A 19,125-nucleotide genomic window follows, 5' to 3' on the forward strand; every position below is an offset into this window, starting at 1 on the left:
CAATGTTTACTTTGGCAAATAGCCAAAGCAGGGATTTTTCTTTATAGGAGTATGTAGCGATTGTAAACCATTTGATACTAGATTAAGTGGCTTTGTAGAATCCCGTATTACAAGCCTAGACCAAACACCTGACAACATTATGATGCCTTGATGAAGAGCAGCACAACTGTGGCTCCTTAGACTCCAGAATCTTGGAATCTTAAATCTTCAAATTTTGGTACATCATATCAGAAGTAGCAACCACATTTTCCCAATTTCTCAGAAAACCTTTCAACATTTATTATTCCTGATATGTAAAGAAAACAACCAGGTTTGCGTTTCAAATAGCTGATTATGCTTAGTTATGGGAAATAGATGGGGAAACAGTGGAAACAGTGTCAGACTTTATTTTTCCGGGCTCCAAAATCACTACAGATGGTGAATGCAGCCATGATATTAAAAGACGCTTACTCCTTGGAAGGAAAGTTATGACCAACCTAGATAGCATATTCAAAAGCAGAGACATTACTTTGCCAACAAAGGTTCGTCTAGTCAAGGCTATGGTTTTTCCTGTGATCATGTATGGATGTGAGAGTTGGACTGTGAATAAGGCTGAGAGCCGAAGAATTGATGCTTTTGAACTGTGGTGTTGGAGAAGACTCTTCAGAGTCCCTTGGACTGCAAGGAGATCCAACCAGTCCATTCTGAAGGAGATCAGCCCTGGGATTTCTTTGGAGGGAATGATGCTAAAGCTGAAACTCCAGTACTTTGGCCACCTCATGCAAAGAGTTGACTCATTGGAAAAGACTCTGATGCTGGGATGGATTGGGGACAGGAGGAGAAGGGGATGACAGAGGATGAGATGGCTGGATGGCATCACTGACTCGATGGACTTGAGTCTCAGTGAACTCCAGGAGCTGGTGATGGACAGGGAGGCCTGGCACGCTGCGATTCATGGGGTTGCAAAGAGTCAGACACAACTGGTCAACTGATCTGATCTGATAGCTTATTATGCTGGTTAGAAAGACTAAATTGTAGGAACAAAAACATATAACACCATTTGTACTCACAATCTATACCAAGCACCATGCTTGGCAACATTAACATTTGCTCAGTAACTACTGTGAGGCACCCTTGTGTTTACAATCTCACTTTGCCTTCTTAATAATTCAATAAAAAGGTTAATATTAGAAATAATTTATAAAGAAAAAAAATAAGACATGGGGAGATCGAGTAATTTTCAATTGTAACACAGCTAAAATTTGGCAAACTAGACCTTAACCATGGTGGGTACATATGTCCACTCTATTATATAATGCCCTGTGATTGATCACTTGAATACCAACTCAATTCCTTTTTGAATCTTTATCATTTTTGTTCCTTAATACAGTGGCCAATTGAGCCAATCCCCTAGTCCTACTCCTTTCCATTAAACCTGAAGAAGTTTACACTCTTAAAACAGAAGAGCTTACTAACTCAAATATTTTCAACACAGAACACAACAGAAGTTAGCAAAGTTTAACTTTCTGAAAACAAATTGATGTTCTTAACACACATTGACTTCTAAAACATAGAAGCACTGCATTGTGGCCAAGACCAGGGTAACAGGATAACAGCACTTAGATTACTAGAACATATTTCATTAGCAGGGATATAAAATCAAGATTTACACAGGCTCCTTCTCTGCAATCAGGAAATTACATTTCCTTGCTTAGAACAGTTACAACTGATAAGATTCTTTTTGCTCACTGCCTCACTCATACTCTGTTGTTCACAATCAATTAGCTGAAATCAGGTAAATCCATTTGAGATCAGTCAGGGTGAATATAGCCCTGGTTGCTATCTCTTCTTCTGTCAATTTTTAAGGGTGCTATGAATTACCTCTGGACCTAGCTTTTTAGTACCTTTCAAAAGGTTGGGAGTGAACGCATTTTTCTTATGCTACATATTATATATTGTATGACATTGATTTATTCCTTTGACAGATTCAAGAAGATTATACCATTATAATATCTATAATATCAACTAACCTGAGTAGAACAACACACTTGGCTATGAGATTAAAACTGAGCATGCTGGAAAAATCCTGAGCAGAAGATGGCAATCAAATTAAAAAAAAAAAAAAAAAAAATATATATATATGCTGCTGCTAAGTCACTTCAGTCATGTTCGACTCTGTGCAACCCAACAGACGGCAGCCCACCAGGCTCCCCCGTCCCTGGGATTCTCCAGGCAAGAACACTGGAGTGGGTTGCCATTTCCTTCTCCAATGCATGAAAGGGAAAAGTGAAAGTGAAGTTGCTCAGTCGTGTGCCCGACTCTTAGTGACACCATGGACTGCAGCCTACCAGGCTTCTCCGCCCATGGGATTTTCCAGGCAAGAGTACTGGAGTATATATATATAAATATATATATCTCCCAGAAGGAAACCTTTGTACAAGCTCAAGTATAAAAGAACCGAACCTATGAATACATTATAAAGAATTCCCGTGAAAGGAATGGGACAAATAGCCAATATCAACACAACTGTAGTGGAATAGTTCAATCCATATCTAGAATCTGCTTGGAAAACCTTCTAAGCATCTTTTTGTATATATCTCCTAGCTATTTCATAGTCCTTTCTATGACTTGTTAACTTTTTTTCAATTTAAGGTTATTTTACCAAGATCCAGGCAGTACCTTTGGAAATCAAGACAAATATCTTCTAACACTATTACATCTAGTGCTGGATCAGAGGCTATAAAAATGCAGGAGATATGTCAAATGCTGAACTCACAGAAGTTTCTTTGCCAAAATCCAAATGAAAAAGTTAGACAGAAAAATAATCCATGCCACACCCTCTGAGCAATCTCCCTTAAAGAAAAACAATTTGTTTGCATGGGAAATTTAATGCTGTCAACTTGTTTCAGAACCAGTAGACAAATATATGACCTTTTAAACTTTAATCTTCACTTTCTACTTATAGAACTGCTATTAAAATGAACAGCAACAATACAAGAATCAGGAAACTTACTCATTTAATAGATAAGCTTGCTCTGTTAAATATATGTTAATTTACATCTCAACTTTTTAGTCTCTTATACACATCATTAATTAAGAAAATTAAGCAGAAACAAACTAACATTTGTAGGTGCTACAAATTATATAAACGCATTTTAATTAATGAAGTTAGCATGGATATTACCTAAGAGTTGAACAACCATCTTAATGTAGAAGCAATTGGCATTTTACCAAAATTTCGTTGTGGAAAAGAGAGCTAGGTGATGGTAAATAGACTACAAAGCTGAATCTTTAAGCAAAGAATTTAAAGTTTATAAAGTCTGGAAGTCAAACATAGGAATTAACTGACTATAAACTCCAAGGTCTGCAAGATACTATAAAATTTTAAAAAATATTTTGATTAAAAAAAAAAAACTTGGTAATAATAGTTTTTTTTTTCTGTTTGCCATCAATAAATTCTCTTTGTTGCTTTCTTTAAAAGTTAATCTTTATTTTGACTTAAAAATCATCCTTATCAAACTGATAACCTTATAAAACTTATCATACTTATCAAACTGATAACCTTGGTATGGATGTGGGAATTGGACTATAAAGAAAGCTGAGCGCCAAAGAATGGATGCTTTTGAACTGTGGTATTGGAGAAGACTCTTGAGAGTCCCTTGGACTGCAAGGAGATCCAACCAGTCCATCCTAAAGGAGATCAGTCCTAAATATTTGTTGAAAGAACTGATGCTGAAACTCCAATACTTTGGCCACCTGATGCAAAGAACCAACTCATTGGCAAAGAGCCTGATGCTGGGAAAAATTGAAAGAGGGTGGAGAAGGGGACGACAGAGGATGAGATGATTGGATGGCATCACTGACTCAATGGACATGAATTTGAGTAAGCTCTGGGAGTTAGTGATGAACAGGGAAGCCTGGTGTGCTGCAGTCCATGGGATCACAAAGAGTTGGACACGACTGAGTGACTGAACTAAACCTTGGAAAATGATTTTAAAAGTACTTTTACCAAGATTTGCGCTTAACTGACCAGATATATACCAAGCGGATCCAATACAACTTAAAAATACATAGCCCTGTCTGAGTATTTTGGAGGACTGTGTTTTAATTCATGTAGGTGTATGTGTGTGTTTTAATTCATGTATCTCTGGCTCATATGGCAGAGATTAATATCATTCTCTTCTTTCTCCTTTAATAATAGCATCTCAAAACTTTAGCAGACATATGACCATTCCAATAAAAAAAAACAACAACAATTCCAATAAAAAAACATGTCTTAACCTCAAGAGTATATACTCCTTTATACCCAGACACTCAAATTCTAGAACTTGGGTCTAAAGAAATAACCATGGATATGGGGCAAAGATTTAGCTATGGGAACAATCATTGCATATTGTTTATAATATTGAAAAATTGGAAAAAACTTCAACATGGAAAATGATTTTTATACAAACTATGGAACTTCAGTTCAGTGGACAACTAGCAATCCTTTAAATGTGGTAACAGAATGTTAATGACATAGAAAGATGTTGACTGTGTAAATAGTAGAAGTTATAAAAAGCAATTACAAAAACATGGCATGAATCTAAAACATGGGCCTGATTTACCCTAAAGGAAATGTTGCAGAGAAGAAGGCAATTCTGACTCCATGTTGGAACTGTTTCTTTCACTTGCTTTTCATTGCTTTTGTTATTATAATCATACACAATGGCCTGCCTCAGAGAATCCTGCCCCTCTGCCTGACTGTTAAAGTCAAGTGCCTTTGTTCAGAGCCTTGTCCACCTGTAAATGGCAGGAAGGAAGAAATGAACACATCCCCTGCCTGAGGCTTGCCATTCTAGGAGATGTTTGCAAGACTAATGGTTTTTTCACTTGGTTTCCTCACCTCCCACCATTTCTGATCTATAAACAACCTGGCATCCAGACCCTGAGAAGACGATTATTTTGAGGTGCTAGCCTCCCATGTTCTTGGTCAGCTGCTTTCTGAATCCTTTTCTTTGCCTCAACACCTCATCTCTCAGATTCATTGACCTATTGTGCAGCAAGCAAAGTGAACCTGGACTCAGTAACAGAAGGGCTGAAGAGGACATGTGAGTGAATAGAAACATGTGAGTGTATAGAGTAAAGGCTGAAAAGATGATTAAAATGTTTGAAATGTGAAAAAGAAAAAGACGACCTTGTCCAATTTCTTTAGAGCCCAGGGTTGCCATGTGACCAAGGTTTGGCCAACAGGTTGGAAGTGGTAATAACACAGAAGCAGTGAGTGCAATTTCTGGGGTCACCATGAAAGAAAGGGGTACACTGTGGTCTTGTTTCCCCTGATTGTGTTAACTGGACTGTAGACGGAATGGCTGCAGTTAGAGAAACCACCTACGCACAGTGGAGCAAAACATTAAGACTGCTGATTTATACCCCACTTTCAGTTTCTTAGTGTGAGAGAAACACAGAGTTCTGGCCTAGTGTGTTGACTGCTCACAGTGTACTCAGCAACACAAGCTCCCTTTATCTTATTCAGCTATTGTAACTTTGACTTCTCTACTTGGAGTCAAAAAAAAAAAATTCTCATTAAAACCAAAGTATGCTGATATGAGTCATCCGGAAATATCTGAATTGCAGCAAATTTATACTTTAGATCATGGGAAATAACTAGGAGATGTAGATATTTTCCATAACATTTACAAAGTTGGCACTGTCACCTTGAAGGAATTAATGATTCAAAGACTCTGAACCTTACCATCTCTGATGCAGGCAAAATGATAAAACTGACAATTATTACCTGCCACCATGCTCACTTTCTTTACAAGCTCTATCACTCTGTCCTCAGGTCCCCAAATTCTCTCTCTATCCTTAACCCATGTATTAGGTAGACTTATAATTAAATGGTGGTGGTGGTTGGTGGTGTGTTTTTTTTCCTGCTTTAAATTACTGGAAGCATATAGCATAGCCCTAGCTCAGCAGTTCTTTGTCTTTCCCCAGGTTCTACTAGGCTTTTTCATTTATTCCACCTTTTCCTCCCATAATAAGGAAATGGAAGGACTTCCCTGGGGGTCCAGTGGCTAAGACTCTGGGTTCCCAATGGAGGAGGCCTAGATTCAATCCCTGGCCAGGGAACTAGATCCCACAAGCAGTAACTAAGAATGTGCATGCCACAAATAATGATCCTGCATCCCACAACTAAAAAGACCACACACACCGTGAGGATTATCAAAGATCCTGAAAGTGGCAGCTAACACCTGGCATAGCCAAATGGATAAATATATACATAAATATTTTAAAAAGAAAGAAAGAAAATAGAAGAGCTATAAGGATCCACAGAGATCAAGTAGGTCATTACTGATGTAAAGTGAAACTAGAAATGTCAAATCAGCCAAAGCCAATAAGTAAATATTCAGCAACACCTAGATTAGAAGTCTTCTCTCTGGAGAGTGAAACCACTGCTATCTTACCTTTGCTGGACAGATGCCCATTGTCCAGCTGTGTCCTGTCCTGTCCTCCTGTCAATCCTGTCCTTTCTGTGTCCTTCTGTATTTCTGTCCTGTGATAAAGACAGAGAAAGTGTTTAAGGGTAGAAAGAAAGAGAGTATATTCATGAGCTAGCAGCACATCTCGGAGAAGGCAATGGCACCCCACTCCAGTACTTTTGCTTGGAAAATCCCATGGACAGAGGAGCCTGGTAAGTGCAGTCCATGGGGTTGATAGAGTTGGACATGACTGAGCGACTACACTTTCACTTTTCATTTTCATGCATTGGAGAAGGAAATGACAACCCACTCCAGTGTTCTTGCCTGGAGAATCCCAGGGATGGGGGAACCTGGTGGGCTGCCGTCTATGGGGTTGCACAGAGTCAGACACGACTGAAGCGACTTAGCAGCAGCAGCACATCTGTACAATGTTTTGCATTTTTTATTATCCCCTTAGTTGAATCTCTTCAAATAATTGGACTTCCATTTTCAAGAGACTAACTTTGGTTAATCTGTTTTTGCAGAATCCTGAAATGCCCTACCATAGTAGAGCTCTCTCTTCCCAACGCCATTGCAAGTATCCTGTATTCTTTCTCGGTAACTGGTAGTATATCTAGGAGAGAAATCTGAACATCACCCTTTGCTTCCCTCTGTAGCTTACCCTTCATATTCAGTTAGTTAATGTGTGTGCATGCTAAGTCGCTTCAGCTCATGTCTGATTCTTTGCGACCCCATGGACTGTAGTCTGCCAGGCTCCCCTGTCCATGAGATTCTCCAGGCAAGAATACTGGAGTGGGTTGCCATTTCCTCCTCCAAGGAATCTTCCCAACCCAGGAATCGAACCTGCATCACTTACATCTCCTGCATTGGCAGGCAGGTTCTTTACCACTAGCGCCACCTTGGAGGCCTCATTTAGTTAACAACTACTATCAATTCTCAGTTCAGTTCAGTTGCTCAGCTGTGTCTGACTCTTTGTGACCCCATGGACTGCAGCACACCAGGCTTCACTGGCCAACACCAACTCCTGGAGCTTGCTCAAACTCATGTCCATCGCATCAGTGATGCCATCCAACCATCTCATCCTCTGTCATCCCCTTCTCCTCCTGCTTTCAATCTTTCCCAGCATCAGGGTCTTTTCCAACGAGTCAGCTCTTCACCTCAGGGCCAAAGTATAGGAGTTTCAGCTTCAGCATCAGACCTTCCAATGAATATTCAGGACTGATTTCCTTTAGGATGGATTGGTTTGATCTCTTTGCTGTTCAAGGGACTCTCAAGAGTCTTCTCCAACACCACAGTTCAAAAGCATCAATTCCACCAAATAGTTATTTCTTAAAGCAACTCATCTCCATCACTATCCCTGCTCACTTAGTCCTTCCTTAGGCTATAAAGCAACTTTCAAAATGGCCTCCAAATCTCTAATTCTATCTGTATTGAATCCCTTCTATACCTTTCAGCTAGTGGGGTCATTCTAAAAGGCAAATCTAGTCACAGCTACATTAACTCCTTCAGTTCAGTTCAGTCACTCAGTCGTGTCCGACTCTTTGCAACACCATGAATCACAGCACACCAGGCCTCCCTGTCCATCACCAACACCCGGAAGTCACTCAGACTCATGTCCATTGAGTCAGTGATGCCATCCAGCCATCTCATCCTTTGTCGTCCCCTTCTGCTCCTGCCCCCAATGCCTCCCAGCATCAGGGTCTTTTCCAATGAGTCAACTCTTCGCATAAGGTGGCCAAAGTACTGGAGCTTCAGCTTCAGCATCATTCCCTCCAAATCCCAGGGCTGATCTCCTTCAGAATGGACTGGTTGGATCTCTGTGCAGTCTAAGGGACTCTCAAGAGTCTTCTCCAACACCATAGTTCAAAAGCATTAATTCTTCGGTGCTCAGCTTTCTTCACAGTCCAACTCTCACATCCATACATGACCACTGGAAAAACCATAGCCTTGACTATAGATGGACCTTTGTTGGCAAAGTAATGTCTCTGCTTTTCAATATGCTATCTAGTTTGGTCATAACTTTTCTTCCAAGGAGTAAGCGTATTTTAATTTCATGGCTGCAGTCACCATCTGCAGTGATTTTGGAGCCCCAAAAAATAAAGTCTGACACTGTTTCCACTGTTTCCCCATCTATTTCCCATGAAGTGATGGGACCAGATGCCATGATCTTCGTTTTCTGAATGTTGAGCTTTAAGCCAACTTTTTCAATCTCCTCTTTCACTTTCATCAAGAGGCTTTTGAGTTCCTCTTCACTTTCTGCCATAAGGGTGGTGTCATCTGCATATCTGAGGTTATTGATATTTCTCCTGGCAATCTTGATTCCAGCTTGTGCTTCTTACAGCCCAGCATTTCTCATGATGTACTCTGCATATAAGTTAAATAATCAGGGTGACAATATACAGCTTTGACGTACTCCTTTTCCTATTTGGAACCAGTCTGTTGTTTCACGTCCAGGTTTAACTGTTGCTTCCTGACCTGCATGCAAATTTCCCAAGAGGCAGCTCTGGTGGTCTGGTATTCCCATCTCTTTCAGAATTTTCCACGGTTTATTGTGATCCACACAGTCAAAGGCTTTGGCATAGTCAATAAAGCAGAAATAGATGTTTTTCTGGAACTCTCTTCCTTTTTCCATGATCCAGTGGATGCTGGCAATTTGGTCTTTGGCTTCTCTGCCTTTCCTAAAACCAGCTTGAACAACTGGGAGTTCACGGTTCATGTATTGCTGAAGCCTGGCTTGGAGAATTTTGAGCATTACTTTACTCGCATGTGAGATGAGTGCAATTGTGCAGTAGTTTGAGCATTCTTTGGCATTGCCTTTCTTTGGGATTGGAATGAAAACTGACCTTTTCCAGTCCTGTGGCCACTGCTGAGTTTTCCAAATTTGCTGGCATATTGAGTGCAGCACTTTCACAGGATCATCTTTCAGGATTTGGAATAGCTCAACTGGAATTCCATCACCTCCACTAGCTTTGTTCATTGTGATGCTTTCTAAGACCCACTTGACTTCACATTCCAGGATGTCTGGCTCTAGGTCAATGATCACACCATTGTGATTATCTGGAGAAGGGAATGGCAAACCACTTCAGTATTCTTACCTTGAGAACCCCATGAACAGTATGAAAAGGCAAAATGATAGGATGCTGAAAGAGGAACTCCTCAGGTCAGTAGGTGCCCAATATGCTACTGGAGATCAGTGGAGAAATCACTCCAGAAAGAATGAAGGGATCAAGCCAAAGCAAAAACAATACCCAGCTGTGGATGTGACTGGTGATAGAAGCAAGGTCCGATGCTGTAAAGAGCAATATTGCATAGGAACCTGGAATATCAGGTCCATGAATCAAGGCAAATTGGAAGTGGTCAAACAAGAGATGTCAAGAGTGAACGTCGACATTCTAGGAATCAGCGAACTGAAATGGACTGGAATGGGTGAATTTAACTCAGATGACTACTGTGGGCAGGAATCCCTCAGAAGAAATGGAGTAGCCATCACGGTCAACAAAAGAGTCTGAAATGCAGTACTTGGATGCAATCTCAAAAACAGAATGATCTCTGTTCGCTTCCAAGGCAAACCATTCAATATCACAGTAATCCAAGTCTATGTCCTAAGCAGTAATGCTGAAGAAGCTGAAGTTGAATGGTTCTATGAAGACCTTCAAGATCTTTTAGAACTAACACCCAAAAAAGATGTCCTTTTCGTTATAGGGGACTGGAATGCAAAAGCAGGAAGTCAAGAAACACCTGGAGTAACAGGCAAATTTGGCCTTGGAATACAGAATGAAGCAGGGCAAAGACTAATAGAGTTTTGCCGAGAAAATGCACTGGTCATAGCAAATACCCTCTTCCAACAACACAAGAGAAGACTCTACACATGGACATCACCAGATGGTCAACACCAAAATCAGATTGATTATATTCTCTGCAGCCAAAGATGGAGAAGCTCTATACAGTCAGCAAAAACAAGACCAGGAACTGACTGTGGCTCAGACCATGAACTCCTTATTGACAAATTCAGACTGAAATTGAAGAAAGTAGGGAAAACCACTAGACCATTCAGGTATGACCTAAATCAAATCCCTTATGATTATACAGTGGAAGTGAGAAATAGATCTAAGGGACTAGATCTGATAGATAGAGTGCCTGATGAACTATGGACGGAGGTTTGTGACATTGTACAGGACACAGGGATCAAGACCATCCCCATGGAAAAGAAATGCAAAAAAAGCAAAATGGCTCTGGGGAGGCCTTACAAATAGCTGTGAAAAGAAGCGAAGTGAAAAGCAAAGGAGAAAAGGAAAGATATAAGCATCTGAATGCAGAGTTCCAAAGAATAGCAAGAAGAGATAAGAAAGCGATCTTCTTCAGTGATCAATGCAAAGAAATAGAGGAAAACAACAGAATGGCAAAGACTAGGGATCTCATCAAGAAAATTAGAGATACCAAGGGAACATTTCATGCAAAGATGGGCTCGATAAAGGACAGAAATGATATGGACCTAACAGAAGCAGAAGATATTAAGAAGAGGTGGCAAGAATACACAGAAGAACTGTACAAAAAAGATCTTCACGACCAAGATAATCATGATGGTGTGATCACTGACCTAGAGCCAGACATCCTGGAACTCCTTCAGAGACCGCCCTAAGCTTTAGGATATCAGGCCCTGTGTCATCCAGCCCTGCATGGAACTTCTCTTAAGTACCATCTTTGACTCATTTCTCTACCATTCTACTCTACAGGCTTCTCTATTACTTCAGGGTCTTAAATGTGACATGTGTTGTTCTTTTGACATATGTTGTAACTGTCAGGCTTAAAATAAATTATAATCAACGCTTAACATGATCTCTGTGAGTCTCCAGTTTTAGCTCAGTACATATTTCTTATATTCCAAAAGCGTCTTGTTCATGCTGGTATGAAAGCATCCCCATAATGCAACACATAAGATGCAAAGGTTCAGACTCTTTCCTTCTCTATTGGAAGCAGCTTAAAGAAGAAATTAGGTATTCATCCTTTGATTACAAGTAACTAGCAAATGGATAATACATGATAAGTATTCAATAGCAATTGCTTGAATTAATGAAAAACAAATACATTAACAAAGACCAAAATTTGTGCTTCCAGCCTGGACACAATTAAGTACTGAATATCTTAATCAACCTTGACCTTGCTATGAACTAACAACTTCAGCCTAAGCTGCCTATGCCACATATGCCACTATGAATGTATATGCGCACACACACACACACACACACAAGATATAAATAAATATAACTAAACAGTAACATCTTTTCCAGAGTTTAGATTCCCTTCCTCTAATTGATATCACAGACCATTCTTTTCATGAAAAATGACAATAGTAGTTCAAGAGCACGAGCTGCTCTAACATTAAAACTAACCCATCATAGTGTCCAACTTTACAGAGCTAATCTCTAGCTCTTCCAAAATAAAAAACATGATAAATTAACACCTGCCAACAAAGTTATCCAAAGTGCCCAAATAGACTGAATACAAACATTATCTGAGATATCTCCCAACTCCACACCTAACTTAAAAGGAAGAAAATATTTGGGAATGGAGCGACAGACATGATTAGGCACTTTTTCGAGATGGCATCTGGGCATAGTATTACTATAACTACAGCAGATATAAAGGCCAATTACATTAAAATATCTCCAGTTACAAGATGAAAAAAGAAAATAGAGAAACAAGTTTGCCAATGGGAGTGAAAAATTTTAGGCTGATAATTGGATTACAGAGTTCTAAGTTTTATTATAGCAATAGAATGCTATGTGGAAATGTTCACTTTTCCCATATCTTGGCTGCTGAAATGTATGCATACCAGTGATCCTATTGAAATTGCTTTGTATAGACTCCTAACTACCTATTAATCTCAACAAAAAGAAACATTAAAAAATGCCAAAAAGTCTTTAAGAATTCCAGCTGTCTCCTTTCCGCCTAGAGTAGTTTTACAATGTGCTAATGTGACCCTACTAAAAATATATAACAAACAACTGAGCTAGAAATAAACCGCCTTTTTCTAAAAACTAATTATTTTTAAGAAGTTTGTATTACCAGTTCAAGTTGTCATGATATCTTAATATATATTTTAAAAGAAAGAAAAAAAAAAGCAATATAGTCTTTCTCATGGTAAGTGGTGTTAACAGCTTGCTTCAGAGATCCTAGTTCAAGAGATTCTTGCTTGAACTTTTATGGATTGAAACCACTGTTACTGTTAGAAGCAGTATTGTGAACCAGTTTTCTTTGCCTGAATCTAAACTTTACACATATTATCTTCATAAACTAATGGAGTTACCTTTTCTACTATGCAGACTATTTTTAACATGTTTCCAGGCACTAGAACTATGGCAAATATCATGGAAGAATTTAAATACTGGGAAAAAGATTTCAAGTCAGAAAGATGCAGATTAGCTGACTTCACATAGAAAATTATGAAGGAAAGCTATAACCTTAATTATGACAGTCAAGATATGGAAATCTGTAACCTTAATTATGACAGTCAAGATATAATTTTTTTTTCATGAAACCATCAAAATTTTGTAAAAGAGGTTGGAAGGACACAGAATAAGGGAATCCACCACCATTGGGAAGTCAGTGACCATATTAGATTTATTTCCTGAGGATTTTTACTCCAGTATCTGTACCATTTTGTGAAGGTATTATGCTTAATATTTCACTACTAATGAATCAATCCTATGCCATTCATTTTACAACTTTTCTATAGACTAGTTGTTAAAGTCAGCTGGGGTTTCAAGAGCAAGTAATTCAGCTAGGCACAAAACAAAAGAACAGAGTGATGTAGTTTTACATAATTAAAAGTTTTACTTTTAAAAAGTAAATGAAAATCTAACTTAGTCAAACCATTTTTTTGTCCTATAACATTTCTTGTTCTATAACAATTTTACGGGCATAGCTCAAGCTGACCTTTAAAATCATATTACTATTAAGATTAAATAAGGCACTCTCTGAAATTGATGGTCATGGTATTAATATAATGTGAAATGGAATATGGAATCTACCTAAATTCATCCTTTATCAGAAGCAATACAGTATTTGGACACTAATCAGATGTGTAGGCAAGAGATTCAGTTAAATGCTATTATTAAACACAATTTACTGGAATGAAATATTTCATACCAGTAACCATTGCAAATAATGGGCAGGGATCTTTTTTGCACATTCTCTGAGCAGATCAATTTCGCTACCTTTGATACATAAATAGTATGTATTTTATAAAATATAGAGAGAATGTTTATGATCTGCTTAGTTATTAGGCCTATTCTAAATGTTCAAGTGATATTTTTTTTTCTTTTTGGCCAATGTGAGGTCATACATTTGGCACCTACATTTAAAACTGAAATAACATGTCTATATATTTTTGAATTTTGTTATATTAGTACATCAATGGATCTCAAAAGGCCACTGACATTTAGACACCAACTGGCAGGAATGTTAGCAAAGAATTCTCACAAATCTAATATACTTTCTTAATTATAAAACATCATCATTTTAAACAAGGTTTAGCAGTACAAACTATTTTTGGAATCATTACTTAATATTAACTGCTGTCTTAATGACTCTTTCCAAATGCAAAATGCATAAAATACATATGCATGCTTGATTTTCCATGAAAAGAGAAACTTACTAGTTATCATTAAGAATCACAACTCAAAAATAAAGTTGATTAATTACAAATGACAATGGGTGGGCAATATAGTCTAATAAAACATTCCAATAAGTAATAACATCAGCCTGGGCAACTAATTTTTGTTTTGAAACTGACCTTGAGCAGCCCAATTTTGAGTCTTTGAGCATTACCTATAAATATATATAATGTTATTTAATTTCTTTGGCTTGCAGAATAGACCTAAAAATAAGAGAATATGTATTCAGTAGCACCACCTTGAGAATTTAAATTGGGAAATCTGTCAGAACTGGTTAAATGATGAATAAACCATCACAATAAAAATTTTTTAAAAATCTTAAGTATGATACTAAAAAATTTCTGAATAAATCCCCATTTAATATTTAATACTACTTTATCCTCAAAATAAATTTGAGGGACATTTCATTAATCTGAAAGAGAATTCTATAGTTGTTCCTTTAAATTTGTGGAGGAGGTCACAAATGGTGGAACTTCCCATTAAAACAGGACAAACTGAATCTTGCTTCCAAAGTTCACATATTTTTAATATTTATTCTTTAATTGAAGGATAATTGCATTACAGTATTGTGTTGGTTTCTGCCAAACATTAGCACGAATCAGCCACAGGTATACATATGTTCTCTCCCTCTTGAAACTCCCTCCCACTTCCCTCTCCAACCTCCCTCCCACTTCCCTCTCCATCCCACCTCTCTAGGTTGTTACAGAGCCCAGGTTTGAGTTCCATGAATCATTTGCAAATTCCCATTGGCTATCTATTTTACATACGGCAATGTATGTTTCCATGTTACTCTGTCCATACATCCCCCCTTCTCCTTCCCCCCTGCCCTCCAACCATGTCCATATTATTTCAAAGTGCTTAGAGATATACTAGAGCTCATCTAAGGCTCCCATTGGGCCCAGATTAAGAAATATTACTTTATAGACAACCCTAAGAGTTACAGAAAATACTTGCAAATGAAGCAATTGACAAGGGATTAATCTCCAAAATATACAAACAGCTCATGGAGCTCAATTTAAAAAAAAATCAAAAACTAAGCAGAAGATCTAAGTAGACATTTCTCCAAAGAGAGACAAATGGCCAAAGAGATCACTATCACTAATTATCAGAGAAATGCAATCAAAACTACAATGAGGTATCACCTCACAGTGGTCAAAATGACCATCACCCAAAAATATACAAACAATAATGCTGAATAGGGTGTAGACAAATAGGACTCCTCTACACTGTTGTGGAAATGTAACTTGTTACAGCCACTATGGAAAAGAGTATAGAGATTCCTTATAAAACTAAAAACAGAACTACCATATGACACAGCAATCCCACTCCTGGGCATATACACAGAGAAAAACAGAATTCGAAAAGAAACAAGCACTCCAATGTTCATCACAACACTATTTACAATAGCCAGGACATGGCTATTGTAATAGAGGAATGGATAAAGAAGAAAAGATGTGGTGTTTGTGTATATCTATATATACACACACATGGAATACACATATATGTATATACACACAATGGAATACACATGTATATAAGGTCATTTGAAGACACATGGATGGACCTAGAGATTGTCATTCTGAGTGAAGTATGTCAGACACAAAAAGACAAATGTTATATGATATAAATTATATGTGGATTCCAAAAAAAAAAAAAAAAAGGTACAAATGAACTTATTTACAAAACATAATTAGAGTCACAGATGTAGAAAACAAACTTTAGTTACCAGGGGATAAGGGGGGAGGAGGAATAAATTGGGAAATTGGGATTGACATATACACACCACTATGTATAAAATAAATAACTAATAAACACTTACTGTATAGCACAGAGAACTCTACTCAATACTCTGCAATAGGCTATATGGGAAAAGAATCTTTAAAAAAAAGAGTTGAGATATGTCTATATATAACTGATTTTCTTTGCTGTACATCTGAAACTAACATGACAATGTAGATAAACTATACTAAAATAAAAATTTTTTTAAGAAATTATTTCACAGAAAATTAAATTCTTATGTACATTTTGTTTTTGTTTAGGTAATATTTTTACATATCATTGCATATACATTATAAAGAAAATATTGAGTAAGTGTTTACAAATAAATATACCAACAAAGGTCTGTCTAGTCAAGGCTATGGTTTTTCCAGTAGTCATGTATGGATGTGAGAGTTGGACTATAAAGAAAGCTGAGCACCAAAGAATTGGTGCTTTTAAACTGTGGTGTTGAAACTGTGGTGTTGGAGAAGATGCCTGAGAGTCCCTTGGGCTGCAAGGAGATCCAACCAGTCCATCCTAAAGGAACTGAGTCCTGAATATTCATTGGAAGGAATGATGCTGAAACTGAAACTCCAATACTTTGGCCACCTGATGAGAAGAGCTAACTCATTTGAAAAGACCCTGATGCTGGGAAAGATTGAAGGCGGGAAGAGAAGGGGACGACAGAGGATGAGATGGTTGGATGGCATCACCAACTCAATGGGCATGAGTTTGAGTAAACTTTGGGAGCTGGTGATGGACAGGGACGCCTGGCATGCTGCAGTCCATGGGGTCGCAAAGAGTTGGACACGACTGAGCGACTGAACTGAACTGATGCCTAAGTAACTCAACTCACTCCAGTATTCATCATCAGCGAAACTTCCATCGTGGTCCTTCCAAGTAAAGCGCGGCCTCACTCCCTGCACCACCAACCAGAGGCAATCACATTTCTTTTCTCACCAAGGTTAGTTTGGCTGATAGTAGAATTTCATATAGGTGGAAACATACAGCATGCCATTTGTTATGTATGACTTTCTCTCAGCATAATGTTTTTGAGTTTCAGTCATATTTTTCCCTGTATTAATTCACTCTTCTTTCCTACTGAGCCACGTTCCATTCAATGAATATATCAGCCATTGATGAACTCCTGAGCTGTTTACAGATTTTGATTGCGATGAATAAAACTTCTATGAATGTCCTTGTTGAATTTGTTTTGTAAATATATGCTTTCATCTCTCTTAGAAAAATACTTTAGAATTGTTAGGTGATAAGGTAGATATATATTCAGAGGTCATTTGAAATGCTATCTTATATCTTTTATAAGATAACGCAGATCATTTTGCAAAGCTGTTTGTAATATTTTTCACTCTCACCAACAACAAAGGGATCCACTTTCTTCGCATCCTCTCCACTATTTATTGTGGTCAGTCTTTTTAACTTTAGCTATTTGATGAGTATGCAGCAGTGTCTCATCATGGATTTAATTTGCATGTCCTTGAAAATTAAGATTAATGAAGATAAATGTTTTTACATGCTTATTGATCATTTGCACATACCGCTAGTGAAATTCAACTTATCTGCTCATTTTTAATTGGGTTGTTTACCCTTTTATTATTCAACTGTAGGTATTTTTAGTATATCTGAACACTAATCATTTTCAGCATTGCTTTATTAATATTTTCTTTTAGCCTGTCAGATCAGATCAGATCAGTCACTCAGTCGTGTCCGACTCTTTGCGACCCCATGAATCTCAGCACGCCAGGCCTCCCTGTCCATTACCAACTCCCGGAGTTCACTCAGACTCACGTCCATCGAGTCAGTGATGCCATCCAGCCGTCTCATCCTCTGTCATCCCCTTCTCCTCTTGCCCCCAATCCCTCCCAGCATCAGAGTCTTTTCCAATGAGTCAACTCTTCGCATGAGGTGGCCAAAGTACTGGAGTTTCAGCTTTAGCATCATTCCTTCCAAAGAAATCCCAGGGCTGATCTTCAGAATGGACTGGTTGGATCTCCTTGCAGTCCAAGGGACTCTCAAGAGTCTTCTCCAACACCACAGTTCAAAAGCCAAATCATTTTCTCAATTGTGTATTTTGATGAGAAGTTGTAAATTTTTTGAAATTCACAGAGATATTCTCCTAGTCTATTTTTAAATTTCTTTTTTTTTAATTTTATTTTATTTTTAAACTTTACAAATTGTATTAGTTTTGCCAAATATCAAAATGAATCCACCACAGGTGTAGATCTATTCCTGAGCTCTCTATTCTCTTCTATTAATTTATGTGTCCTCTCTTTTGTCAGTACCATACCCTCTTGATGGCAAAGTTTTATGATGAATCAGTGTGAGTCCTCAAACTTCATTCTTCTTTATCAAGATTATTTTACTTATTATAGTTCCTTGGTATTTTCATATAAATTTTAGAATCAGCTTGCCAAGTTCTATGAAAAAGCCTGGCTGGAATGGTGCCAAATGTATCAATCAATTAGGAAAATGTTATAATCGTTTCACCAATTGGTCTATGTAACTTTGGAAACAATAGTGTTACTCAGTTGCGTCCAACTCTTTTGACCCCAGGGACTGTAGCTTACCAGGCTCTTCCATCAGTTGGATTTTCCAGACAAGAACTCTGAAGTGGGTTGCCATTTCCTTCTGCAGGGGACCTTCCTGACCCAGGGTTCCAATTTGGGTCTTCGGCATTGCAAACTGTTTACCACCTGAGCCATGCTTTAAAGCAATAGAGGCAATTTGAAATGCCATTACCACAAAGGCCCAGCTTAGCATCAGCCCTCAAGGACACTTTGATCCAATCTGAATTTCGTCTTGATCTCTACTATTCTCACCTTTAATAGCATCTCTCACGACTTTTTTTTTTTTTTTTTTTCCTAAATAGCATCAGAAGGTGAATCAAGCCTAAAACAAATCACAAGCTAGTTCTGGGATAGCTTATTGTTGAGGTTTCCCAATAGTATTTTGAAACAACCGATGACCTATGGCTGCGCTCTTTCCCCAAAATGTTCACTGGCTCTTGATAAAATTCCTTAAGAAACTAGACTGACTTTAAAAAATGTTTACTATTTTATTTTTGCCATCTAATTGACAAAATTATGCTTTCTCCATTTGAGGTCTTAACTGTATTGGTCTTTCTTGCATGAACTTTAAGGAAGATTGCAGCGTGTACTCCTGAAGGTGAAGTTGAATAAACACCTAATTTTACTTTGTTTTTAAATTTTATTTTATTTTTAAACTTTACAATA

The 19,125-nt window shown here is 37.9% G+C and overlaps 1 protein-coding gene across 26 annotated transcripts in view; it reads right to left on the bottom strand.

Moving 5' to 3' along the window:
- Nucleotides 1-19,125, bottom strand: part of LOC147369038 (uncharacterized) — a 1,156,454-nt gene that overhangs the window by 539,688 nt on the left and 597,641 nt on the right. For all 26 annotated transcript variants that reach the window (XR_015167144.1, XR_015167141.1, XR_015167138.1 and 23 more), the window contains one exon: nucleotides 6,426-6,514. Coding sequence is in view for 6 of the 26 variants with exons in the window: in XM_086410771.1 (XP_086266897.1) it covers nucleotides 6,426-6,514 (89 nt within the window). In the remaining 20 variants the exon portion in view is untranslated. The remainder of the gene's footprint in view (nucleotides 1-6,425; nucleotides 6,515-19,125) is intronic.

The sequence above is a fragment of the Bos grunniens genome, chromosome 7, assembly GCF_055505025.1.
Source record: "Bos grunniens cultivar Pamir isolate PY7600 chromosome 7, Bosgru_T2T1.0, whole genome shotgun sequence".
Taxonomy (NCBI): Eukaryota; Metazoa; Chordata; class Mammalia; order Artiodactyla; family Bovidae; genus Bos; species Bos grunniens.